The following is a 27780-nucleotide window of genomic DNA, read 5'->3' on the forward strand; positions in this document are numbered from 1 at the left end:
TGCTTCAAAGTTGGTTGTAATTGTGGAAAGCTTGAAGGTACACAATTAAGAATAACTAATTTTTACTAACCAGGTTACACTGTTACAGGTAAGACTGTCAGTTTGTTGCAGAGGTACCTGGTACATTAATCAGCCACAGTCATAGTACATGAACTAAAGCATCTGGCTCTGGTGTTCATCGCACTTGTCCACCGACCACTGTAGATTATAGCCCCGCTTCAAATCATCTCCTAAACAGTTTAAAGCTAAAGCAGTTTAAACGAAGAGTAGCGCAATATATTTTTATCAAGAATAGACCACATTAAAATCAATAAATCTTGGGCTGCAACTTCAAATTGCCACCTCAATCAAAATGAGCACTTGATTCCTACGTGGATAAGAACAATATCCTTTGAGGAGCTATAAAATAATGACATTATACATCTTACAATATCATACATTTAAAACACTGCGTGGGGAAGTTAAACATAACTTTCGAGATACAAATCGAAAAGTTCAAACATCCAGACAAGATATATTACTTACTATTAAGTATCTGTGCTCCCAAAAATCTTAACAACCCTCTAACACCAGGCTAGTAGCCAGCTGTTACGGTAATAGCCCAGCCCTCTAACACCCCTCTAATAGCCATAACACCACCAGTAGTTATCAGGTATAATCCACGATTCTGCCTTCACTGATTATCAGCCAGTGTCCACAATTATTTAATAAAGGATAACACTACACAGTGTAACTGTATATATATGATATTGATATTATATTTATGATAAATACAATGTATAATTAATACATTGTTTAAATTTAAACATAAAATCGAGGGTTTAGCTGACAACTACATTTCCCTGGTATCATAAGCCACAATTATTTTTTTACATCACACCAGTTATCCCCAATCGATGAAGATCATTTTCCAGATGTCTTGAAAAACTACAGACCAGTGTCAAACCTTGGGAAAACTAATTAAAAGAGAAGGCTACAGGAGCAATGAGCATGTAATGATAACCTCAATTGTCCTGGACAATATGCTTACAAAAGAGATCATATTTCACTTGTTATTAAGATAGTGTTAATCATATCTTCATAGCAGCTGATGAAAATATGAACATATTTCTGTTCTTCAGATTAAGTCAAAACCTTCGTCAACCAACCGAGAAATTGTTTCTTGAGGACAAAGAACTGGATGTTTAAATAGGTACCGCGACAATTGACCCCCCCCCCCCCCCCCCCCCGACAATTGACCCCCTGACAATTGACTTCCCGACAATTGACCCCCTATGTAGTTACAATGGGGTCAATTGTCTCGAAATCTAGGGTTTAGTACGACAATTCACCCCCCGACAATTCACCCCCCAACAATTGACCGCCCGACAATTCACCCCCCGACAAGTGACCCCCTGACAATTGACCCCCATGTAATTACACTGGGATCAATTGATCGGGTCAGGGTCAGGGTCAGGGTCAGGGTCAGGGTCAGGGTCAGGGTCAGGGTCAGGGTCAGGGTCAGGGTCAGGGTCAGGGTCAGGGTCAGGGGCAGGGTCAGGGTCAGGGTCAGGGTCAGGGTCAGGGTCAGGGTCAGGGTCAGGGTTAGGGTTAATTGTATTATATTATATTGTCGGGGGGCCAATTGTCGGGGGTCAATTGTCGGGGGGATAATTGTTGGTGGGGGGGGGGGGGGGTCAATTGTCGTGGGTTAATTGTTGCCCACCCGTTTAAATACTATCTGCAGCTAATGTAGTACATGATTCTAAAACTAATATAAATAATTCTAAAACTCAAATTAAAGTCTTTTGGTCTAATATAGTACTGCTCAATGGGATGGTGTGGAAATCGCTCATAAAACATTAGTAATGTTTGTGCCTACTATTAAAAGCCAGGGAGTGTTTTAGACGAGATTTGTAGTGAAATCAACAAGAAAATGTACGAGGAAACTCAATCTTGCAATTTAATAAACAAGAGATCAGTAACGAAAGAGAAACCATGCGAATGGTTAAAAACTGTCTGTTGTATATTGGACCAGTTCAGTATCACCTGGCTATGGAAGGCGATACCTCTTGCAGAAGAAATTGACAAGTTGAAAAGTGAGAAGATTTCAGATCAGAGTATTATCATCGATCTTCAGAATAAGGCTATTGAAAAAAGCAACAAACAGCTCAAATCAATGCAGAATACCGTGCAAACGGAGATGAAAAGCTACTTTTCAGTCGTTAGAAAAAGCATCAATGCTGCTTGCGCCCCGAAGAAGATCCACGCTGCAATTAAAAAAGTAGAAAACCAGATTGAGTGAAGCAAGAACGCAATCATTTATGGTCTATCAGAATCAGAGAACGAGCAACTGCTGAGTAAAGTTGAGGAGGTTCTGAATGAAATTAGTGAGAAGCCTTTAGTCAGGGACTGCTGCTGTATTGGAGCTCCGAAAGAAAATGTATCCAGACCAGTAAAGTTCACATTGAGCAGTTCTGACCATGCAACACCAGTGATCAGAAACACCAGTACACTACGCTCAAAGGAGGGGAACAGCTCAGTTTACATCTGCCCTGATAGGACTGCCACGGAACGAAAAGCTTATAAAAAGCTTGTAGAAGAACTGAGACTAAAACGAACTACAGAGCCTGACAAGTTTCATAGTATTAGGAACAATAAGATAGTCAGCTTGTAGAGAGTATAACTAGAGGCGAGACTGGCTAAAATTATTATTCCTACTTATCTAAATTAAAACATTATTGTTGATTTTGATCTTGAAGGGACCATAATTTTTGAGGCCATTACTTGCCGATGATGTCAATGTTTATTTCAGGATTACCACTTTTGGAACTCAATAAATGTATCCTTGTATCCTTGTATCCTTGTATCCTTGTATCCTATCAGGTCCAGTTACTACAAAATGCCGTAGCCAAAGCTGTTGATAGGCAATATAAACATTACCATCTTGAGGATGAACTGATTAATCTTTACTGGTTGGATAATGGATATAGAGAAGAGGATTGAATTCAAAATCTTACTGTAAAATCTCACAAATCCATACTAGGATTGGCTCCAACTTATCTGCAAGATATGTTCGGATTTATGTTTAGTGTGGGTAGCCTCTCTGTAGTAGCTTCTAAGATGTACAATCAATTTGCTAATTCTTTGAAATCGTTAAAGCTCTTCTAAAAACTTTGTCGAAAAACTATTCAAGTCATATTTGGTGAAAGACCTTCAATTTAAAAAATATAACCTCATTGAATATTTTGAAATGGCCACAACCCATTTAAATATTTTAGTTTCTCTTATTCCGTCACATCTTACTATACATTTCTAACAGAGTAATCGTAAAGTATCAATTAAACCAATTCAGTATCAACAAACTACGATAAACTATGTAGAAGATAAGAGGTATGTCACAAATAGAGCCGACTCTAGAGGAAAAAGCATATGATAAAAACGATAGGAAATAATATGAATGGGTACTCCACATCAAAAAGAATACATTTAAACATAGTTAGTAATCAAATTACACATCAAAAAGATAACCAAATAGGGTGAAAAGGAGTTTCGAAATGCGACAATAATACTGAAAAACAACCTAGGTATTCTTGTGACAATATGACAGTATTTGCTTTAGCGCTCGATTTTCATATCACGGTGAAAATTTTCGAAAATATGCGCGGCGCACCTACAATTTTGGTTTTATTAAAAATAAATTTTTTGGTCAACATTATATTTAATATATTTAAATTAGTTGTTATTACAAGATATATAACTAAAAATTTCCAAAATATAGCATATAAGTACCAAAAATAAATTGCGCGCAAAAAAGTCAAAATTTTTACCACTTTTTTGGATTTTTACTCCCAAAAAAATAAAGGGATTTTTCAAATTTTTATATCATCTTGTGCGGCTGTGTTTTAGCTATCTCCATGCAAGTTTTGCCGATATGCCAATAAAATTAACTTGTTCAAAATATCAAAAAACATGGTTTTTTGGCCTATTTTTGGCCCAAAAATCGGTTTTTTGCAATTTTACCCCCAAAAAGTCAGTCTAATCATCTTGAAACCACTTTAAATCGATTCTACGGTCAAAAATACGTCTAGTAAGGTGTATCTGGGGTCACTGGCGTATCGTGCAGACAATGCCCGTAAGAGCTTTTACTATACACCTATCTTTAAAAAATCAACATCTGATATAAAACATTCGATCAACCAAAGTTAAAACAATTTTCCTGTTAATAATTTAACGGCACTCATAGGAAAGAAAAATTTTTTTTAGGAAAGAAAAATTTTTATTTACCACAAAACAATTAATACATAATGTTATATTCATAAATAAATTCAAATTTCAATTTCAAACACATATACAGTACGCCGCGCACACAGCCACAATTTAAAATTGTTCAGAAATTCGTAGGTCAGCTGTAGGCGCCGCGCACATGATCTATTTAATTGTTATCTTATAATACATGTCAATACATATTTTACAATTACATGTCACATTTCTTAATTTCAAGAGCCAAAATTTCAGAAGCAAAATAATTTAAAAGATATTTCTGTCGTTCACGCAGTACAGGCCGTGAACACTGCGACCTAATTAATATAATAATGGAGAGATTCCAAAAAACCGCGCGCTCGTTATTTGTGATTAAATTGAGTGCGCGCCACTGTCAACCGCAGTACCGCTCAAGCATGAAGTACTAAGCGGTACGCAGTTTTGCGTGAGTCGTAGATATTTGTAGCACACGTTTCATTCAACTAATCCATTATGTGACATGTAATTATATTAAAGCAAAAAGAATATTAATTTTAGTAATAATTGACGTAAACATATGTGTTTAAATAACATCTATAATCTAGCGAGTTACTAATACCATTTGTTTGTATTATTGATTATATATGTTTACACTAGCCTATATTATGATGGAGATATACATTGCATTATATAATTGCTCCAATATTCAACACTGCTAAACAACAAATACCTACTCGCCCATCGATGAAGCAGTCGCCAAAACAAAGCTCAAAGTTAATATATCCTCGTACTTCGTTTTGGAAACTGTAGAATTCCAATAAATAATTAGTGTTTCAATTGTGTATTCGATGGGCAAGCACTCGCCACTCGAGGCCGAGACAAACGGCACCAGCTCCGCCCTGCAACCATGAAGTAATGTAAGCAGTAAGGCGGGGCGGTGGTGTGCGCCGTTTATACGGCCCACAGCACGAGACATTTTGAGCTCCAAGACTTAAGACTATAAAAGTCCCGAATTAAACATAGCGACTTACCATCGTCAGCCGTCAAAAATTTAGAATTTGTATATTATAAACTCTACACCTGCTATCAGTATAACATGTAATTTAGTTTGTTATTGGCTAAATTTTCAACTCGATTAAGCGATGCAGACGGATGAACTAGGCTTCTCCTCCGTCAAAAACACAATGAGAGGGGGTTGTGGAAGGACACGAACACTATTCGTTAACTCGTACCCCGGGTACCCCCTAGAACCGTGTCCCATCAGAGAGAGCCCATCACCCGTCAGATCGAAAACAGTGTTTTAGTTTTGATATATGCTGTACCAATTACAATAAATGGTAAGTCAAGGCTGACGTTGGTAGCAAAATATAAAGTGACACGTCACAACAAAATAACCACTACACACTACACACTATATATACGCTATAACTATTGTACACAGTACACAGTATAACTTAAATATAAAATATAAACAAGTTACAAGAGACAAAAGAGTTTACAGAAGAGTTTTACATCGGCTCAGCACCGCCAGGACATTGGCTATACACGTGGGTCAATTAATTTGATTTGGTATGGCTCGACCGGGAAAGTGGTCGAAATTAGTGCTCTTAATGAGTCATCACTGTCGTCTGAATATTAGAGCGGGAACTTCCCAAGTTTCGGCCGACAACGCGCACAGCATCGGCGCGCAATGCTATGCGCGTGCCCATATTACTGTGTCATTCGGCGGTTGCGCTCAGCGTAACTGGGAATGAGTTGTATGTTGTTTACCTAAATTCAAGCATGGTATTCATAGATAAGCTTGTCAGTCAGTAAGTGCTTAAGTGGAATAACGGGCAAATGAATATCACTTCATAATCAGAATTCAGTGAAATTTCTGTCACACCACTCAGTTCCATACCGGTTTTGAGCTCTTAGAAGTGACTGTTTAAGTAAATTCTTGACAGATCCGCATGTGGAGGTGAAATTTAACGGGCCAACTTTACGGAATTCGTTCCACAAGAGGTCATACTAGGTATAAGTCCAAATGCTGTGTCAGCAACCGTTTTTGTTACTTTCTTTTCTTCTTGACTCCTCACACCATGAACTGATACCACTATGCTTTTAAGCATATCTTGGTCCTGATGTAGTTGATAACATCTGTGTAGCTCTCCTTTCTCTTCTTTGATATCAATCTAGCAAGACGTTTGTGAAATCTGTCACATTCTGGACTCTGGTGCTGTAGTCCCTGCTGTAGAAAACACTAGAGGAATGAAAGACGCTCTTTCAGTGTTGATGACTCGTGAGTTATACTTAGTTTTTTTTCTTCCTCATTTCTCTTGTACAACTTGTCCAGGGGAACATTAAGGTTTGATGGTGCATTTGGGTGTGTTATTCTTACATCCATGAAAGTCCTGGCATTCCTGCCATATAATCCAGTTGCAACAATATCTAGCCTTGCTCCGCTGTCAGTACTACTGACAGTGGCGTAACGTTGCCTGTTGGCGCCCCCCTGCCGAAAAGGCGCCCCCCTGTTGGCGCCCCCTCCCCTTTTGGTGCCCCTCCCTAAAATTGAACAAATTAGGTGATTTTAGAAGATACGCCGGTAAAAATCTCTAAAAAAGTGTGTATCTAGAGCAAAACGCGCAGTTTTGCTAGTACTTTAGTTAAGTTTTCGAAATTGTCCCACATTCAAACGACGATTTGGTGCCCCCCTAAGACGGCGCCCCCCTGCACAGCGGGGTCAGCAGGGCCCTTCGTTACGCTACTAGTCAGTAGTAGTTCCTTTGGGATGAAGTTCTGGAGACGTTGGTAAGAGAGCTGGCTCAGTATAAACGTTTCTACATTTAGCCTCACGTAGTAGATCTGCTTCGGTTTCTACAAGCACTGTATGTCTAAAGGAAACATACCCTCCTTTTTTACAAGAAAGGGCATGATCGACGGAGTTTCTTTCTCCACACGCACAGTGTTTAGCAATATCTTGTATAGGCCAGCCATATCGCAAACATATACCATCTCTAAAGTCCTTCTTGTTCAAGCAGTAACCATAAGACTGCATTGGGAGGGCTGACAGCCAGGATGAACTGCCTTTTTGTGTAGCCAGTGAAAACGATCTTTTCTTTGCTGGAGAACTTATTGCGTTTTCTATTCTGAGTCTCTCTGCTGCAAAATCTTTTTCTTTTTCAGCTTTCAGTGCTGCTTTGGTGTTTGCAATAGCTGTGAGGTCAAGTTTGCCTAGATCATGATCTTGGTTATAGATAAGATTAGGCAGAGGTTTTGTGATTTTCTGTGACGCCTCATATTCTCTGTCTGCTGTAAGAACAGGATTTTGAATTCCTAAGCCACCGTGTCTAAGAGGTAGTGCGACCTTGTCTCTCTCTAGGTCTGTTACTGGGCGATTGAATATAGAAGGAAGAAGTATTGTTCTAATTGCTTCTTTTCACAATAAATCAGCTTTCTTTTTAATACATAATATATAATATAATACACATCAAAAAGTTAAGTGTCTAGTATTTGTGTTTGTTATTATTTGTTATTATTATTAATAATATTATCTTTTCTACATACCAGCTTTATTAATTGTTAAGACGACCAAATGTATTTAATTAAATGATCCATGTTGTAAGTATAAATTACGAAATTGTTAAAGAAAGAAAATACCAATCCTGGGTGCCAAATTAAAATAACGAATGTTGTTAAAATGATGCGTTGCTCCTTTATCAAAAGCTTGTCTGCAGTTAGTTGTGCACTTTCTGGGGAATCAAGCAACAACTAATCATTAATCATGCAGACATATTATTCACATAGCCATGTGTCTACGCGTACTGCGTGACGCGCTTGTTTCACAATTCGGTCGCGCGCTACTGCTTGGTTGACGATGTCAACCCATCGAGATCGTCGCTCTGCGAAGCAGAGCAACGATCGACGATGCGAAGCAAGAATGCTAGTTCGCGCGGCGCGTCGAAGCGGCGAAGTCCTCCAAGCTACTGCAAGCGAGAGGGCTCTGGTTAGAGCAAGACATATTATTATAATTATGTTTTGATAATAATAATTTGACCATTGTTAATGGTCTGGCCCGGTGCGCGCTACATTTCGAGAAGAAAGCGGCGCGCGCTACTTCGAAGAAATTTAGACGAGTAACATCCGTCAAGACACAAATTAAATACATTTTAGGGAGATAATATTAATGTTATAAAATTACAAGTTTGAATCGTATTGGGATCTTTCATATATCATTTTCTGTTAGTGTAATTTCTACACAAAAGCTGTTTAAATTGGCCGACAATTGGTTACCGTAATATAATAATATGTGAACGATCTGAATTGATATATTTATTATACTGCAAACCCCTATTTACCTTGTCATACGTTGTATGACCCGCCGCGCACTTGTGCGCGGCTCCCCTGTAACGTCGAAACTCTACATGACAGGGGTATAGTGAAGCGACCGTGGGGGTCACCATTCACATAGCCATGTGTATACGCGTACTGCGTGACGCGCTTGTTTCACAACGGCGGTCGCGCGCTACTGCAAGCGAGAGGGCTCTGGTTAGAGCAAGGGTCACCACGTGATACAAGGTATAGGTTATAAACCTACAATTACATTTCGTTAAGTGTAAAAAGCGGCGCGCGCTACTTCTAAGAAATTAATACTATGTAGACGAGTATGGAGTAACATCATATCATATCCCTCACATTTATAATCTACCTAGACGGGCGCCGAGTTGGGCTTACTGGGCCGTGCTCAGCTTGTCATTCCGCCGAATCTCTATTTATGAACATAATAGCCTGGGCCGGGGTCCCCAGGTAAATGGTCATACTCATATTTCGTGATCGAGACAGTTTTCGCCAATATCTCGCCGCGGGGGGGGGGGGGGGGGGGGAGCAATTTAACGTTATGTCATGCATGGAGGATAAAACATTGTTTCACGTCTTGACCCCCATTGTCGTTTCACTAAGTGTCGTTCGCGTTTGATTATTGGTATCGTGGCGAAAGCCAGTACGATACAGCCGCACACTCGTGCGCTGCAGGTCTACAAGTACAACGTATTATTATATGATCGACAAGCAGTATGCAGTAGACTGTAAAGTGATTTTTCACATAGCCATGTGTAACTGTATACGCGTACTGCGTGACGCGCTAACCAGAGCCCTCTGCAAGCGAGAGGGTTCTGGTTAGAGCAAAAGTGATTTAGCACGGTCGGTTTACGGTTGTCGTGGGACGTGACTGCTTCTTTTCAATTTCAAATTGAAAGCCTATTTGGCCCCAAGTAAGCAAGGCATTGACTTACCTGGGGACCTCAGGCTATCAGTATCATGTTCATAAACAGGACAGATTAGGCGGAATGACAGGCTGAGCGCGGCCCAGTAAGGCATTGACATACGTTGCATGCCACTTAAGTGGCCTGCAACGTATGTCAATGTGCATGCACTTTTTGGGATACGCAACATGTATCAAGCAAGGCATATATTACCCAGGAAACCTTACCGTTAGGGGCCTAACTTCGGAAGTAAAAGAGATAGAAACGTAAGGTTTTCAACAAAATGTCCGTCTCGTAAAACTAAAGTAGGCTCCCCAGGAGCCAAATTCAAAACAATGTAGATTTTGAATTATCGCGAAAAGTTTGATTTTGGGCTAAATAAAAGATCGCAGCTTTTAAACTTTGCGAAGTAATGTCGTTGTCATGACTCCAGATTGCAATTCACGCGAGCGATCATGCTGATGCAGTGAACGTTACGTCACGCGCGCTGACACACGTGCCATCGAAAAACAACCACCTCTAGTACCACGGCCAGCCGGTAAGCTTTTCTGGGTAAAGTTAAACTCTGTACTGAGTACTCATCATTATAAAAACAATAATAAACAACATTTTATAAAAGGAAAAAATATTGTAAATTGTAAATGCAAACCACTCAGCTAATGACCCCAAATTAATTGATTCTTAACCTATGACCTAACCTCAAAATTGGATAGAGTGAACCGTCACCAGGCAGTAGTGTCTCCTTTTTCCGAACAAAAAGAAGTGATATTGATATCAATTTAAATCACCGTTACTGCACGTACCCAAACGCAAAATGATACCGAGAATGAAATCGGTCTGTCGCTTATCTCATTCATCCAATTCCACGGCCTGCAAATTGTAACGCATCGATAGTGCCGAATAGTAATACTGCCTCCAATCCAATATCAAATATCATCAATTGAGGATGATCATGAATGGGAAAATTTACGGTCCACTCTGCCCAATTTTGGGTTTTAGTAAAAATGTCATCTCTTTACAAATATGGTTAATGTCACTGTCCTATAATTCACAAGGTCAAAATGTAAAACTGAGAAATATATCGAACAAGGAGGTAATTTCAACGATTTGGAAATTTTACCTTTTAAAATATTTCCGTGTGTTTTAGTAAGCATATCTCTCGATCACTGACTGAATAATGAATATGCCACTCTATACTCATTTAAATTGGTATTACATCCATATACATATTACATATGTATGTCATTTAACTGTCGTGGGAAAGCAGTGCTTGCCGGCACTGTGATTTCAAGTACAGTCTCAGATCACTCGTATAAGTTTAAAGTTAACTACTGATAAATTATCTGACCATCTTAATAATAATCAATATCAGGAGCTTTGTCGTCTTTTAAGCAACTTTTCAGTGTCTATCATCATCTCCCTTTCGGGGAAGTAAGTGGTTTCGGTTTCTCAACTTCTGAACGACAAGGATTGTAGTAGTCCTGAATTAGGTTAAAGTTAAACTATCAATTCTAACTCTAAGTTATGTGACAGAAATATGCAAAAGTCAGTACCCATACGTTGGGGCTTATAACATATATATCCACCAGCGTGCGCTTTTTCGCATAGCGGGCTCTCACCAGCCCGCTGTCAAAAGGCCCGATATCTCTACAGCCCGCTCATGATATAGCCCGCTAACAAGTGACATTTAATTTGACCAGTAGCAATATAGCCCGGAGTTCTCTAAAATATTTTCAGTTTCTGTATCGTCTCCATGTGAAATTCCTTATTACACTGACTATATAATACATTTTATTTTTGTGTCCGGTAGGGCTGCTCATGCAGCTCGTGAGCAGATGACATGATACTTTGATTTATATCAAAGTTATTATAACACACTACATAATACACATCAGCACTATAATCCCCCTATATTATTGATATTCATCGTCACTGACATTACATTCATTATTGATATTCCCACGGCCCAGGAATGCAGTGCATCTCCAGCCCCTATATACGACACAGCCCTTTATGATTGGCTTACATTGAACACGTGACGTGTTACCATGGTTACAACAATTAGTGGCGACCTTTTCTAGAGTTAACTTTTATACAAGCTCCATTGTTTATTTATAAAATTATATATTAACTGTAATACGCCCGCTGGTGGATATAATCCACATCACCTCGACCCGCGGGCGTAAAAATCGTATAGCACTCGGGCCCGATGGGCCCTCCGTGCTATACGAAAATATGTCCTCCTCGGGCTAGCGCCCTCGGGGACATATGAAATATTGCACGCGCGTGCGCGTGCAATATTTTGTTCCGCCCGCGAGTCTCCGGTGATATGTATATATATACAGCATAATGTGATGTCGATGATATCTCCATCTCCTAAAATTTGATATCAGAAGCAAATTAAGTACCATAGTATCACCAGTTTTACTAAAAATGTAAACTTCTATCGTCTATTTAGCTTACCAGTTTCCAGCAAATCATTTCAACCCAAGCTTTTCGATCTTCTGGTGTGGCGGCCTGGATGTAGTATATTCTTTTTCGGACTGTAATCCTGTCAGATACGCAGTTATTATCAGAGAAAATTGTTAACTGCTAAACACCATTTAAATAGAAAACTGCTTCTTACATAGGATTAGGAGATTGATTCTCCGAAACACACAATTCAGATATCTGAATTGTCGCGCGGAAAACAAAATCAGAAATTCTGCACTTCACATTTTTTAGTGTTGAGCAATAAACCGAGTTATCAGTTATGTTGCTAGAAAGTTCGAAATAAGATGATTTAATTTCTGAAATGTTATGGAAAAAATTGCTTAAATCAGCTGATACGCATATAATTGGGGTTTACCATTTACTGTATAAATGATAACGTACTAACTACTAATAAACTAATTGTTCGGATTATTTTGATTAATGAATCGGGTCTGTCCAAATCAAGAAATTGCAATTTTATCCCATACCAAGACAAGGTATTAATGTTTGTAACAGAAACTAAAAACTCCTAAATCAGCGGTATCTGCTCACGTGAACCCGTTGCTAAAAGAATCGTCCTCGTTACAATCCAGAGCTTTAGATAGGTCAATAACACCCCGAGGGTTGGTGGCCTCGTTGGAAACATAGTACCGTAACCAGTGCTTCTGTATCACAAACCACCTGCTCTTCCAGTTCTGACAATATTATTATAACCATAACCTGAGACTAACTAAGCATTATATCGTCCTGTTCTGACAATATTATTATAACGATAACCTGAGACTAACTAAGCATTATATCGTCCTGTTCTGACAATATTATTATAACGATAGTCGATAACCTGAGACTAACTAAGTATTGTATCTTCCTGTTCTGACATAAGTTGCAGGAGTATTCCTGGTTTAATCTAACAAATGAAAAGTAATGCATACAAAATACCTAAGGATGAGTTCTTGTAGTTTTACCTTGACGTTATCTCCACGTTTAGTTAGGTACCCTGACTTTTTCCTTATCTCAAAGTCAGGGTCACTTGTTCTGAGTTGACCGGTGGGGGAGTGAATGTCGACCGGGCGAGCTCCGGTCTCAATGTGCTCTTCGATCTGCATGTAAGTTTCTGTAGAAAAAGGAAATATCAGATATGTGATCGGTCAAGTTTTATATAACCTGGCAGCTGTTTAAATTGAATAATCTATGACAAAGTTCAGACTAGCTAAGTTGTGAAGCGTCGGAACACGGAAGCTCATATGTCTCGACTGCTAAATGAACACATATACTATCGTTTACCAACCATAACTCTTATATCCATAACATTAAGCATTGAGATTCGCCAAAAATGAACAAATTTCACAAACCAACAATCACAAACGATCATGATAAGTAAAAATCTACAAAAAAATGTTACTATTTTAACAAACAGATTGGAATGAAAACCGTAAAAAAGTTTTTTCTACAAATATGTGTGGCGCTAGATTATCTCTAACCTATAACGACTCTTCGGTGAATATTAAAGTCATTTCACAAGTTTTGCACCAAGACATTAATAGCGTCCCACTCTGACTACTGACCAATCACAGCGCTCCATTCTGACTACTGACCAATCACAGCGCTCCACTCTGACTACTGACCAATCACAGCGCTCTACTCTGACTACTGACCAATCACAGCGCTCTACTCTGACTACTGACCAATCACAGCACTCCACTCTGACTACTGACCAATCACAGCACTCCACTCTGACTACTGACCAATCACAGCACTCCACTCTGACTACTGACCAATCACAGCACTCCACTCTGACTACTGACCAATCACAGCACTCCACTCTGACTACTGACCAATCACAGCACTCCACTCTGACTACTGACCAATCACAGCACTCCACTCTGACTACTGACCAATCACAGCGCTCCACTCTGACTACTGACCAATCACAGCGCTCCACTCTGACTACTGACCAATCACAGCGCTCCACTCTGACTACTGACCAATCACAGCGCTCTACTCTGACTACTGACCAATCACAGCGCTCCATTCTGACTACTGACAAATCACAGCGCTCCATTCTGACTACTGACCAATCACAGCGCTCCACTCTGACTACTGACCAATCACAGCGCTCCACTCTGACTACTGACCAATCACAGCGCTCCACTCTGACTACTGACCAATCACAGCGCTCCACTCTGACTACTGACCAATCACAGCGCTCCACTTTGACTACTGACCAATCACAGCGCTCCACTCTGACTACTGACCAATCACAGCGCTCTACTCTGACTACTGACCAATCACAGCGCTCCTCTCTGACTACTGACCAATCACAGCGCTCCACTCTGACTACTGACCAATCACAGCGCTCCACTCTGACTACTGACCAATCACAGCGCTCCACTCTGACTACTGACCAATCACAGCGCTCCACTCTGACTACTGACCAATCACAGCGCTCCATTCTGACTACTGACCAATCACAGCGCTCCACTCTGACTACTGACAAATCACAGCGCTCCACTCTGACTACTGACCAATCACAGCGCTCCACCCTGACTACTGACCAATCACAGCGCTCCACTCTGACTACTGACCAATCACAGCGCTCCACTCTGACTACTGACCAATCACAGCGCTCCACTCTGACTACTGACAAATCACAGCGCTCCTCTCTGACTACTTACCCTTGTCGTCAGTGTGCACCTCCCGTGGGTAGGGGTAGCGCAGTTCCACTTGATAACCTCCGGAAGTGCTCGCTAAGTCTGCAGTTCCTGTTAAGTAATTTATTAACTTGCTGCTAGTTATTAGTTTTAAATGAGCTGAAACTGTTGTAATTTGCAAAGAGGAAGAGCACCTCTGTGTAACTGTAATCTCTGTGTATCTGTAATACCTGTGTAATCTCTGTAATCTCTGTGTTTAAATTGTAACCTTACTTACCGATAGCGGGAATGTTTTCGAAATGTTCCAGAAGTTTCCTTAAATTGTCGAACTTATGTTTTCCGAATAGGTAGCCGTCCCCCTGCCATAACACGGGGAAATGTTTTACATCCTCGGGATACCTGATTTAAATATTCGATCAGCCATGTCGATTTATGATCAATTATTTGAATGACCGATAGATCTTACTGTTGCCGGGAGCTGATGTGAGTGGTCCTAAATTAAACAAAATGAGTGCAATCTGATTGTTAAATCATGTCATCACGTGTTAAAGCAACGCTGGAATTAATTAACTACAATAATAAACAAACTTGACAGAAACAGTTAAGTCGTCAGGTCCTCCTCTACTGTAGGTCCTCATCAGGTAGCTCCCAACCTTGTCAGTTCCCAGTAGGATGTGCTCTGCTGCGTGACGGTTCAGATTAGGGTGATACCATCTGGGGAGGAGAATTTTGTGAAAGTGAAAGTGAAAGTAATGGTGAAACTTAACAACAGAACAAAGGTGACAGATTCATGATGACTTAAAAACATAGGAGGTATATGCAGTTTATCTAATTAGATTTTGGTCTTGAGCATTGCGTACTTAACAGTTAACACTTAACATGAATCAATAGCAAACATCGATCAACAGCTATTAGTTAATTAGTATTACTATTAGTATTAACGAACTACGTAGTAATTATCTTTGGGTGACTGTGTGAGTAGGTTACGTATAATTTTACTTTTAGTAGGTGTCCGGCTCTTAGTCTTACTAATGATCGCTCGCCTTAAAACTATCACGTGACTTTGGTTTTATGGTTTTCGAATTCGTGTTTAACTAGCTAGTCACGCGACCAAAACAGTTTTTGCCCATACACCATAGGCATAACTCTGAAGGGAAGCATTTCTACCCTACGTCATGTGGGGGGGGGGGGGGGGGGGGGGTGTGATTAGGAATCAGCGTCCACAAATATACCGACTCATATTACTTTCATTCCCTCAGGGCCTTTTCACAAGAATTTTCATAAAATTGAGGCGAGCGATTTATTGGGAGCGGTCCAATAATATAGCTTAGTGGTGTACGCAATACGCATAGAGGTTCAGGTTTAAAATGGCCAAAAAAAGTGAAGTGCAATGTGAACCAAAGGCAAAACGATGGAAGCTGGAGAAGTGGTTTACCCGTTTACAGTTCATCGAATCCTCTGAATGTGGTTAGGGCTTCAGGATAGGGCTCCAGCTGGCCGTCCTGAAGTCCGAACCCTGAACTAACCTGACTCGGAGGAGTTCCAACTCTAAAGCAGGATAGGGCTCCAGTTGGCCGTCCCCGAACCCTGAACTACTGGAACTGGAGGCAGTCTCCACTGAGAAAGTGAAATTGTTTGTTCCCCCTCCCAACCTTGACATAATCTCTGAGTCTCAGAATCTGACTTGTTTTCCTCTTTTCGGCACTCTTCCAAATAATAACTGCTCAACTTGTATCCACCTTATATAAGAGGTCTGAACTATTTTCAGACACTGTTCAAGATCTCATACCAATACTCGTTTCTCTGGCTACGTATCAGTTATCACTGACAACTTTCTTTACCAATCTACATCAGTCCTATCTAATTGAACTTAATATTGAGCTGATTTGACAAAAATCATTTACATTGGTTAAGTTAAGATTTAGATCTCATAAAATACATAGATAAGGATCAATTCACAATACAGATGTTTATTGTTCACGGAATAGTTTCGTGTACGCGAGTATTGGAAACATAATATCCTTACTCTGATTTCTGGTTTAAAAATTAGATCAGTAATCCAAGAATTAAAAAACGTAAATCAGGCTGAGAAACAATAAATATCACATTTTACACTTAAACACGTGGGCTACACGTGTGCTACACGTGTGCTACACGTGTGCTACACGTGTGCTACACGTGTGCTACTGCTACACGTGGGCTACCTAATATTGTTCAGTTCCCAACTCAGAGCAGGATAGTAAGCTACAGAACAAATGGAACTGGTGGAATTTGTTCTACTGAGACTCTTCAGAGACTGCGCCCAGTCATTTTCACTGACTAACTTGAACAGTTTGGACATTTTCACTGGAATTGAGAAAAAGCGGGGTATTTAAACATGCTGATAAAAATAAGAATTTATGTCAAAAGAATTGATCCAATGTAACATATATAACGACTATAATTGTTTCCTAAACAAATACAAGAATGACAGTCTGAAAACAAATAAATGATAAATGAATTCTAACATTTATTACACGCTTCGATAATAAAATAGACAAAAAAAAGATACATCGAAGTGAGACTTAGTATGGAAATTTATCTAAATTATACATCAAATTATATCATCAACTGGAATGTCAATGTTAGTGAAGCAATTATTTTTATTTTGTTAATTATTTTAACTTTACTTTGCTGTGCAGAAAATACATTTTCAAAGCGTGTAAAATCGTGTATAATGTAGCCATGTTTCATATTCAAGACAATATGTAACATTGCAGATGGTATACTGTAACTACTCATTCGAGGATTCTGTCGCCAAAATGTGAAACTTTCGACTTTCGAGGCCACACCCAATCAATATCGAATTACTTATACTAGCAGATGCTAGAAACTACATTTTAACATATTGTAATAGGTCATTAAATTTGGAATATGATCTGAAAGAATGACGCAAAACGAATTTAAAATGATGAAGTTATCAAGAAATTGTTTATCTCGTTCACAAAATTGATGGGTAATCATGTGATAGCGTACACTGTCACTTATACGGTATCGATATTTGATATAGCCCCCCACCCCCTGTAGTTTATGTGAATTTTAACCAAATTAAGGTTTAATCTGTGAAAAAACGTATGGTATCGGATGTTTTAGATAAAGTTGATCTATAAGCTAGACTGTAGATGACTATATAGGAAGCTTGATTCCGACCGAAGGGAGCATTACACAGTAAACGTTACAAAATGTATGAAATCATGTTTTCTCATTTCTGTCCCATTTTCAAATATATGATATTTCCTGAACAGAAATTTCACCGATTTGACGACATTTTGTCCAACGTGAGTCGTGACCAATAGGTCAGTTGATTGATGTGGAGCCATGAGGTTGAGGTCCCGGACAAAATCGAAATCTGAGATAAGTTCGGGTACAACGCGAATGCAGATACCAAACTTTAAATTGCTATATACAGACTTTTCCCAAGGGACCCTATTATTATAGATCAAAGTTACCTAGAATATCTGATGCCACAAATCTTTGCACCCAGTGACCCAGTCGAATGCTAAAAGTCAACAAGACAGAGAAACGAGAAATTGTAAGATGAGAAATACAAGACGGGAACTTAAGTTAGTTATTAAGTTACTCTAGGTCTGGATTAAGTTACAAAACCAAAAGAGTTCAGTGCACAGGTGTGCCACATGACAACGTTACTAGTTACTACGTTAGTAAATTATACAGTTGCTTAGAATCTAAATGTCTTATCTAAGCCTTAGATAAGAAATTTAATTTATTACTGTACACTTTTATTTAGTCAGAATTGGCCCACAATCTACTCAAAATCCTTCTCCGAGTAGAACAACGTACAATGTACTGTGACGTACAATGTATACACTAGACAATGTAAACATTGTCTACATACACTAGACAATGTAACGTATTGAAAATATCACTCCAGTAACATATTAATAACACAAATTAATCACACAAACTAATGACACAAACTAATATTACAAACTAATAACACAACTAATAACATAATTGAAAGAGAATTACACAAACAATAAACATTTAACATAACATTTCAACATTGTTAGAAAACATTAATACAATGAATATTACATTATGATAATCACAGTGCTGGCAAGCACGAGCGGTGTCTTTATTGGGGGTATACTATGTACCCCCTTTACTATTGTACCCCCTTTACTATTATAACTCCTTTACACCCCCTTTGGTACACGTTGGAAGGCCGCCGCCTCCGGCAGGAGTTTTTCAGGCATTAAGACTCATCGGAAGTCGTTCAGCAGATTTATTTTTAGTTCAAAACATTCTAATTTGATGTCAAAGATGACAGAAATAAGAAATAGTTATGTTGAGATTTTGAAGAAATTTGCATAAAATTCGCGCCAGCACTGTTATACGAAATTCGGTAAAAAACCCGAAATCGCCATATTCAGGTGCCTTAAAAACCATGTTAAAATTGAGTTAGAGATCTGAAATTTTTCAGGGCGTCTAGACGTTGACCAAATCGACTGCAAAAAAAGTTTCAAGTTTCAAGAGCATCGGGAAATGGGTTTTCTAGAACCCCTGTTTTACGACAGATTGTCGTGATATATACATACATACATATATATATACATATATTCAGGGATAGACGCTTTGCCAGTCAATTATAGGCTATATTTAGGTGTCCGTAGATTCAGAAGCTTTAAAGATACAGCCATTTCGGACCACAGGTCTTGAAGATAATTGTTTAGACTTTAGTTTACATTATGTTAAAAAGTAATTCAACGTCATCATCACCACTTGATGACGTCATCAAGTTAACCATTTTTAAAACTTGATTTTTCACAAAGTAATCATTTTTAAAATCAATTTTACGCCATTAAGGAGTAATTTTATTCAAAATTTGAGTGCATATTGAAGTTAGATAATTGTTTAAGCATTCTGAAAATCTACCGGAAAGTTTTTCTAGCTTGCTCCTTCATAAAGATATTCGCTATTGAAGTTAGTGCTTTTTTAAAGAATAATTTTATAAAAACGCTAATTTTACGTTCTAGTATTCTCTGGTGTTGCACCATCCCTTGGGTTGTGGAGCTCAATTTTGCTTCCTAAAGGTCTAAATTGTGTCATAGGCTAGTTTTAAAGTTGAAAGTCGAAAAGTTGCACACGTGGGGCCACGCCCAAATTGATAAAAAATTGCTAAAATCACTGAATATTGCTGTTTTCACCAATTTCCGTCAACTTTGGAGTGCCGTTGTGATTACAGTTCTTCTTGAAATACTTTGAAACTTTTCATGCTTATCAAACTATATATAAAACACCATCATGCAAAAATTTACGGTGATTCAATATTGGATGCGCACGCAACTTCCGCTCAAGGTTTGCACGTGCGAAAGGTTAAAATTTTGCTCATTCGTGATTTTGAACAAATTCTGCTCTCCCACGACAGTTCAATGTCATTATATATGAATTTAATGCCAACTTGAATGAGTATAAAGTGGCATATTCAGTCAGTGATCGACCGATATGCTTACCTAAACACAAGGAAATGTTTTTAAAGGAAAAATTTCGAAATCGTTGAAATCACCTCCCTATTAATATTAATGAAGTTATGAGTTTACATTTCGGCTTTGTAAAGTACCCTGACATTATAATCAAAAAGAGATGATATTTGACCAAAACCCATAATCATGGGTAGAGTGGACCGCTGCCAGTGTCTCTCTTTCCCAAACAAAAGGCAATGATATCAATTTGAATGACCGTTATCAAATGCAAAATTATACCGAGAATGAAATCGGTCGCTCGCTTTTCCCATTCATTTACAATTGAAATAGATTACATGTTATAAATCGAAACTTATTACAATTCGTAAGCCATGAATGAGTGGGAAAAGCGAGCGACCAATTTCATTCTCGGTATAATTTTGCATTTGATAACGGTCATTCAAATTGATATCATTGCCTTTTGTTTGGGAAAGAGAGACACTGGCAGCGGTCCACTCTACCCATGATTATGGGTTTTGGTCAAATTGATAATGTACATTATGATAAATCAATGATATTAGCACAATTATCTGTTTTCCTTTTACAGGACGAATACGATTATTAACAGTTATTGTGCAACAATAGCTGTTAATAATCGTCCTGTGAAAGGAAACAGATAAAACAAAACATTATGCTAGTAAAACATTAGGGATAAAAGTACACCCTAAGCCCTAAGGCCTAACGTATAGTAAATATCTGGATTAAAAGGAGATGGATGACCCAATGCTACAGCTTCACCTGCATGATTAGGTCATCCATAACACTGCAGTGTTATCAACAATTCTACTGTGCCCCAAACACTCGCCGATTAATTATTTTATCGTTTTTACTAAATTAATATTAGGACGAAGATTACAAGACAGAAGATTACACGACAGAAGTTTACAAGACAGAAGATTACAAGACAGAAGATTACAAGACAGAAGATTACAAGACAGAAGATTACAAGACAGAAGATTACAAGACAGAAGATTACAAGACAGAAGTTTACAAGACAGAAGATTACAAGACAGAAGATTACAAGACAGCACGGAGGATCACGCAAATCGAACATAACACCACTAACAACAGAGAAAACTAGCAATTCACTTCCTACTGTGTACTGACTGTGTGTACTCTGCAGCACAGAACAATTGAGTGTGAACGCTATGTCACATTGTACACTTTTATAATAATAGTGCACAATCACAATGTGACAGAACTGACAGAAAAAGTTGTATTTTCATTTCTGTATTCATAATCATATTAGGACGCAGTGAAACTATCGGACTACGATGTATGACTAGGGGGACTTGCCACCAATGGCAACATCAAAATATATTGACTCCTAAGGGGCCATCTATAGGACGTCCGGCAAATAGGGAGGGGGTGGTTTTGGAATTTTGGACAAGTCCGGACAGGGGGAGGGGGGGGGGGTGGTTTCTGAAAATCCGGACGTCCGGAAATTTTGGCAAAATTAACGGAAAAGTCCCATTTTGATTTATTTCAACTCTTTGGATTTTATTTCAACTCTTTGAATTTTATTTCAACTCTTTGAATTTTATTAACAATGAATTTGAGTTGATTTTATTTGTACTAGCTGGAGTAGCTGAAAGTAGCTGGAAATCCGGACGTCCGGGGGAGGGGGTACCGGTAGGGGTGGTTTTGAAAATTCGGACACACCCGGTCAGGGGGCCGGGAGGGGGGTGGTGTTCTGAAAATCTGCGATTTTGGTGGACGTACTAAGTAGATGGCCACTTCACACTTACATCCGTTACAAATTGAATTGGGATCTTTACGTTTGGTGGTTTGGGTTACACGTCAAGGATAATGTATATTATATTATACTTATCGATTGGTGAACGGCCGTTTGCGTTTTAATAAATACGCAGCCTAGAATCTATTATATACACAGGGGTGCCATAGTGCAAAGAAACTGCTGCTAACTGCTGCTGACTACTGTTAACTGCTGCTAACTGCTAGCAGACTTTAACTTGGACGGACCTTAAATGAACGGGCTTTAACAGGATGTTTAAGATGCACGTCAGGGCCTCCAGCACGGCGTTCAATTAATGTCCGTCCAAATAAGGTCCGCGATAACTATAAGGTAGCTATTGTGTTAAAATTACACTTGCGCGTAATCATTTGGAAACCCCCCTCCCCCTCGGCTGATTACGTAATATGTGAAGTGTGAACAACCCCTGGCCCTATAGAAGCTTCTGGAACGTCCACAGCCCAAAATACAATACCCCAAATGTGCATTTTTGCACTTTAGTGCTATCTACTTAGGACGTCCGGCAAATAGGGAGGGGGTGGTTTTGGAATTTCGGACAAGTCCGGACAGGGGGAGGGGGGTGGTTTCTGAAAATCCAGACGTCTGGAAATTTTGGCAGAATTAACGAAAAAGTTCCATTTATTTCGACTCTTTGACGTGACACTAAATACTCTGTAAGTTTGGATCCCTGTATTTTGAACGAGAAGTCGATTCCCAGAGCAGCTCATGTTTGAGAGCCGAGACACAACTCGCATATTCTCCTACTTCCTTTTTATACTTCATGTCGCCAGCAAAAACAATTACCAGCAAGCCTAAATCGTCCATCATTTTTGGACGCTGATTCTGAATCACTCCCTGAGTAGAGAAAGACCAGAGACCACCGGTTTCCTTCTCATGAGAACAGTAGTGTACTACTAGTTCTCTTCAAAACAGTAGACCACCGGTTTCCTTCTCATGAGAACAGTAGTGTACTACCAGTTTTCTTCAAAACAGTAGACCACCGGTTTCCTTCTCATGAGAACAGTAGTGTACTACCAGTTTTCTTCAAAACAGTAGACCACCGGTTTCCTTCTCATGAGAACAGTAGTGTACTACCAGTTTTCTTCAAAACAGTAGACCACCGGTTTCCTTCTCATGAGAACAGTAGTGTACTACCAGTTTTCTTCAAAACAGTAGACCACCGGTTTCCTTCTCCTCATCACGAATTTGATGGTCGGAGAGTATTTAATCATTTGTTGCGGAAGAAGTAATTAGAAGTACAATTGAAATTCCAAAATCACAGCTAAAACTAATGAACCTGCTAATTTATTCATATCTTACAACTTTTCCTTTTAATAACAAACAAGGGTTTTAATTGAAACGTCAAATATAAAAGCTTTAACAACCTGAAAAAAAGAAGCTAGGATTAACCGTGGTGACTGGATATGTTTTTAACTTTTGATCATAAGTCAGTCTTGGGTTGTTTTAAGTAATGTTTGCGAGAAATACAAGCGCCACCCATGTTTAATTTGTAAATTAATTCGTTACCTGGACAATGATTAGCTTAAATTGAATGTCAGAGTCAGATTGTGCAGAAACCACGGTTAATAAAAATTTGTCAATTGTCAGGAGATTTTTGGCAAAAGTTAGATCGGCAACCATCTACAAAATAAACTTAAATAACAACATATCATTTGTAAAGGTTAAACGATTAAATCATTGTATAAAATTTAAAAGGGTAAAATTTAACATAAATTGGAGTTAATTTGAATATTTATTTTGTTAGTCTCTAACGAATATAGTTCTCCAAAATTGATAACCATTTTCACCATCAAAGACAGGAAGACAACTACTGTTGTTCTGTAGTGAACATTTAATATAATTTCTAGATGGCATGGCAGGGTCTTCCATTATGCCCTTAAATTCAATCGGTCCATACATTGGCAAAATCAAGCTGGATAAATATAAATGCTACACTGATTACAGAAAAACGCGGACACATTCATAAATTAGTATTTTCCATGCATGAAGTCCAGAGTCCTTTAAACTTCTCAAAACACAAAGTTGATAACGTGGCTGCATGTTTGTCTCCTCCTGGTTGAAGAAGGAGGAGTGTCCCCCTAGCCGGAGGTGGCCCGGTTAGCAGAGGTTGTCACCTGCCTCCTGGGTACTCGTTTTCTGACTGGTGATAAACCATAAACCTGCTTCAATCTCAGACTAACTCTCCGGGCAATGTCACTCCTTCTTCTGGGTCTAACCTTTGGTTCTTCCTCCTCTACTTTGGTAGCCGTACCGTTGCCACTGTCATTGTCGTCCAGGCAGGATTTCTTGGAGGGGCTCTCTGGCTCGATATCAGCTGCCCGTTTTAACCCTGTGCCAGGGGACTTTTCGAAAGTAACGTTCTGACTTGGGGAGGCCCCCGCAGCTAAGGGCGAGGGAGCTGCAACTCGGAGACCCTTAATACCTTTCCTACAAGGTGATATAAGCTTGCTCGGGGAGGGAGACATCCTCTTGAACCTTGCACTAACTCGTGGACCTCGTTTGGTAGGAGATCTAACTATGTAAGAGGCCCGGGATCGCGGCTCGAACTTTTGTGAGTACCGTGGTTTAGTCTCCGTGCTGTACGTGTCATTACGAACAGAGCTTCTGGAGGAGATGCTGAAGTCGTCAAACAGGCGTTTTCTGGACATGTCTATCTCGGACATTGCCATTCGGTCTTGTAGCATGAGACTAGTTTCATGTAGTGACCTGATCAGCTCGTGTGTCGCCTGAAACAATTTAATTTGTCAGTCCCAGATCTAAACAGAAAACATGAACGCATTATTAATCTGATTCATTAGCCATAATTTATTTACACCTGTGGTAAATCCTAAACTTATACGACCATTATCTATTGGACTACATGGTTTACTCAATAAATAGAACCTTGCATATGGAAGAATGCCAACTCTATTTTAACATTTGCTCGTGCCAAAACAAGAGAAGCATTGTTTTCAATCATAATAATGGGAACACTATGTATCAAAAGACGGACCTGAGTGTCACTCCTGATGCTGGTATCGTTGAATGCTTGCACTCTATTTGACCTCCGTCTACTATACTGGGGTTGAGCCGGCTCCACGTAGTTCATTATACTGTTGTTCAAATCACGGAGAGTTCGTGATATTGGAGGGGAGAAGGGCGCCGCAGAGGAGTGTCTGTTAGACTTTCGCCTATCTGCTAGATTCTCTGAAAAAGTAATCTTCAAAGAACTGAATTCATATTATAGTATGATCTTTAGTTACTAAAGACCTTTGTTTAGTTTTATTTGTAATTTTATTGGAGTGATCTTGTGATACAGTAGAATCAATTCTTCCCGGCATGTAATTCAAACCGTTCATCTGAAATGACGCGCCGAATGCGCGCGTATGTGAATTGCTGAACAATCGTAATTTAGAAGCTAAAAACTCTCAGCGCCCGTCGTAACCGTTGTTATAAAATGCAGCGGCAGAAGGACTTTCGACAAATCTGTTCCAAATAAAAAGTTCGAAAATCGAGTGTTTTAGTGAATAACTTAGAATATATTTTTGATTTTCTCCAGATCTGACAAATAGATTTTCTTTAAACTTTCCAGATAGTTACATGGCTATATGACGGATAATGTGTGAGAGTTTGGGAGAATTTTTATATGTTAAACTTGAGATATGACTTCAAACACAAGAAAATATCTCCAAATTAGCGCTTTCTAGCGGAATGCAGGCACATATTTCAAGATCCTACTGATAAATTTTCTTTAAACTTTCCAGATAGTTGTATGACTATAAGACGAATGATCTGTGCGATTTTGGGCAACCTTATATGTGCCAAACCTGAGATATGACTTCAAACACAAGAAAATATCTCCAAATTGGCGGTTTCTAGCGGAATGCAGGCACATATTTCGAGATCCTACTGATACATTTTCTTTAAACTTTCCAGATAGTTGTATGGCTATGAGACGGATAATCTGTGTGATTTTGGGCGAATTTCTATGTGCCGAACTTGAGATATGACTTCAAACACAAGAAAATATCTCCGAATTGGCGGTTTTTAGCGGAACAAAGGCATATATTTGGAGATTTAAATGATAGAATTTTTTAAAACTTTCCAGATAGTTACATGGCTATAGGAGGAGGAGGAGGAGGAGGAAGACTGAGGAGGAGGAGGAGGTGTAGGAGGAGGAGGACTCAGAAGGAGGAAGAGGATGAGAACACAGGAGGAAGAGGAGGATGAGGATGAGGAAGACTGAGGAGGAGGACTGAGGAGGACTGAGGAGGGAGGAGGAAGAGGAGTAGGACTGAGGAGGACTGAGGAGGAGGATTGATGAGAAGGAGGGGAGAGAGAAGGAGGAGAACTGGAAGAGGAGGACTGAGGAGGGGAAGGAGGAGGAAGAGGAGGACTGAAGAAGAGGAGGAGGACGAGGAGAATGAGGAGGACTGAGGAGGAGGAGGAGGAGGAGGAGGAGGAGGAGGACTGACGAGGAGGACTGATGAGGAGGAGAAGGACTGACGATGAGGAGGAGGACTGAGGAGGAGGAGGAGGAAGAGGAGGAGGAGGAGAAGGAAGACTGAGGAGGACTGACGAGGAGGAAGAAGAGAAGGAGGAGGAGGAGGACTGATGAGGAGGAGGAGAAGGATTGACGAGGAGGAGGAGGACTGAGGAGGAGGAGGATGATGACTGAGGAGGAGGAAGACTTTGAAAATACACATGATCCCCCTTTCCAGATAGTTGTATGGCTATGAGACAGATAATCAAGAGGAAGAGGAGCATGAGGATGAGGAGGACTGAAGAGGAGAATGAGGAGGAAGAGGACTGAGAAGGAGGACTGAGGAGGAGGAAGACTGATGAGGAATAGGACAGAGGATGAGGAGAAAGACTTAGGAGGAGTACTGATGAGGAGGAGAAGGAGATGGAGGACTGAGGAGGAGAAGGAGGAAGAGGAGGAGGACTGAGGACTGAGGACTGAGGTGGAGGAGGAGGAGGAGGAGGAGGAGGAGGAGGAGGAATAGGACAGAGGATGAGGAGAAAGACTTAGGAGGAGTACTGATGAGGAGGAGAAGGAGGAGGAGGACTGAGGAGGAGAAGGAGGAAGAGGAGGAGGACTGAGGACTGAGGTGGAGGAGGAAGAGGAGGAGGAGGAGGAGGAGGAGGATGAGGAGGAGGAGGATAATGACTGATGAGGAGGAGGCGTACTGAGGAGGAGGAGGATGATGACTGAGGAGGAGGAGGACTGAGGAGGAGGAGGAGGAGGACTGAGGAAGACTGAGGAGGAGGAGGAAGTGTAGGAGAAGGTAGACTCAGAAGGAGGAGGAGGACTGAAGAGGACGAGGAAGTGGAGGAGGTGGAGGAGGAATAGGACTCAGGAGGGTGTGGACTCAGGAGGAGGAGGAATCAGGAGGACTCAGATGGAGGAGGACTCAGGAGGACTCAGGAGGAAGACTCAGAAGGAGGGGGAGGATGAGGACACAGGAGGAGGAGAAGGAAGAGGAGGAGGAGGAGAAGGAGGACTGAGGAGGAGGAGAAAGAGAAGGAGGAAGACTGATGAGGAGGAGAAGAAGGACTGACGAGGAGGAGGAGGACCGAGGAGGAGGAGGAGGATGATGACTGAGGAGGAGGAAGACTGAGGAGGAGGACTGAGAAGGAGGAGGAAGAGGAGGAGGAGGAGGACTGAAGAGGAGGGCTATTAGACAGATAATCAAGAGGAAGAGGAGGATGAGGAGGACTGAAGAGGAGAATGAGGAGGAGGAGGAGGAGGAGGAGTAGGACTGAGGAGGAGAAGGAAGAGGAAGACTGAGGAGGAGAAGGAGGAGGAGGACTGAGGAGGAGAAGGATGAAGAGGAATGGAGGACTGTTATAGCCATACAAATATCTGGAAAGTTTAAAGAAAATGTATCAGCATAGGATCTCGAAATATGTGTCTGCGT

At 40.1% G+C, this 27780-nt stretch overlaps 2 protein-coding genes across 3 annotated transcripts in view; both read right to left on the reverse strand.

Moving 5' to 3' along the window:
- Positions 1–10381: 10381 nt before the first annotated feature.
- Positions 10382–16446, reverse strand: LOC134819463 (dual adapter for phosphotyrosine and 3-phosphotyrosine and 3-phosphoinositide-like). The gene is made up of 8 exons (XM_063829415.1): positions 16111–16446; positions 15173–15298; positions 14862–14983; positions 14609–14695; positions 12899–13047; positions 12486–12628; positions 11925–12012; positions 10382–10942 (listed from the first exon to the last, which is right to left on the reverse strand). The coding sequence occupies exons 1-8, from the start codon at positions 16242–16244 to the stop codon at positions 10874–10876; spliced, it is 918 nt and encodes a 305-aa protein (XP_063685485.1). The 5' UTR covers positions 16245–16446; the 3' UTR covers positions 10382–10873.
- A 6689-nt stretch (positions 16447–23135) lies between these two features.
- The window catches only part of LOC134819101 (uncharacterized), a 37285-nt gene continuing 32640 nt past the window's right edge, over positions 23136–27780 (reverse strand). For both annotated transcript variants that reach the window (XM_063828871.1, XM_063828870.1), the window contains 2 exons: positions 24873–25066; positions 23136–24606 (listed from right to left, as the gene is read on the reverse strand). In XM_063828871.1, the coding sequence (XP_063684941.1) occupies positions 23959–24606; positions 24873–25066 (842 nt within the window). In that variant the 3' untranslated portion in view covers positions 23136–23958. The remainder of the gene's footprint in view (positions 24607–24872; positions 25067–27780) is intronic.

Source organism: Bolinopsis microptera, chromosome 8 (assembly GCF_026151205.1).
Source record: "Bolinopsis microptera isolate Bmic1 chromosome 8, MBARI_Bmic_1.0, whole genome shotgun sequence".
Classification (NCBI taxonomy): domain Eukaryota; kingdom Metazoa; phylum Ctenophora; class Tentaculata; order Lobata; family Bolinopsidae; genus Bolinopsis; species Bolinopsis microptera.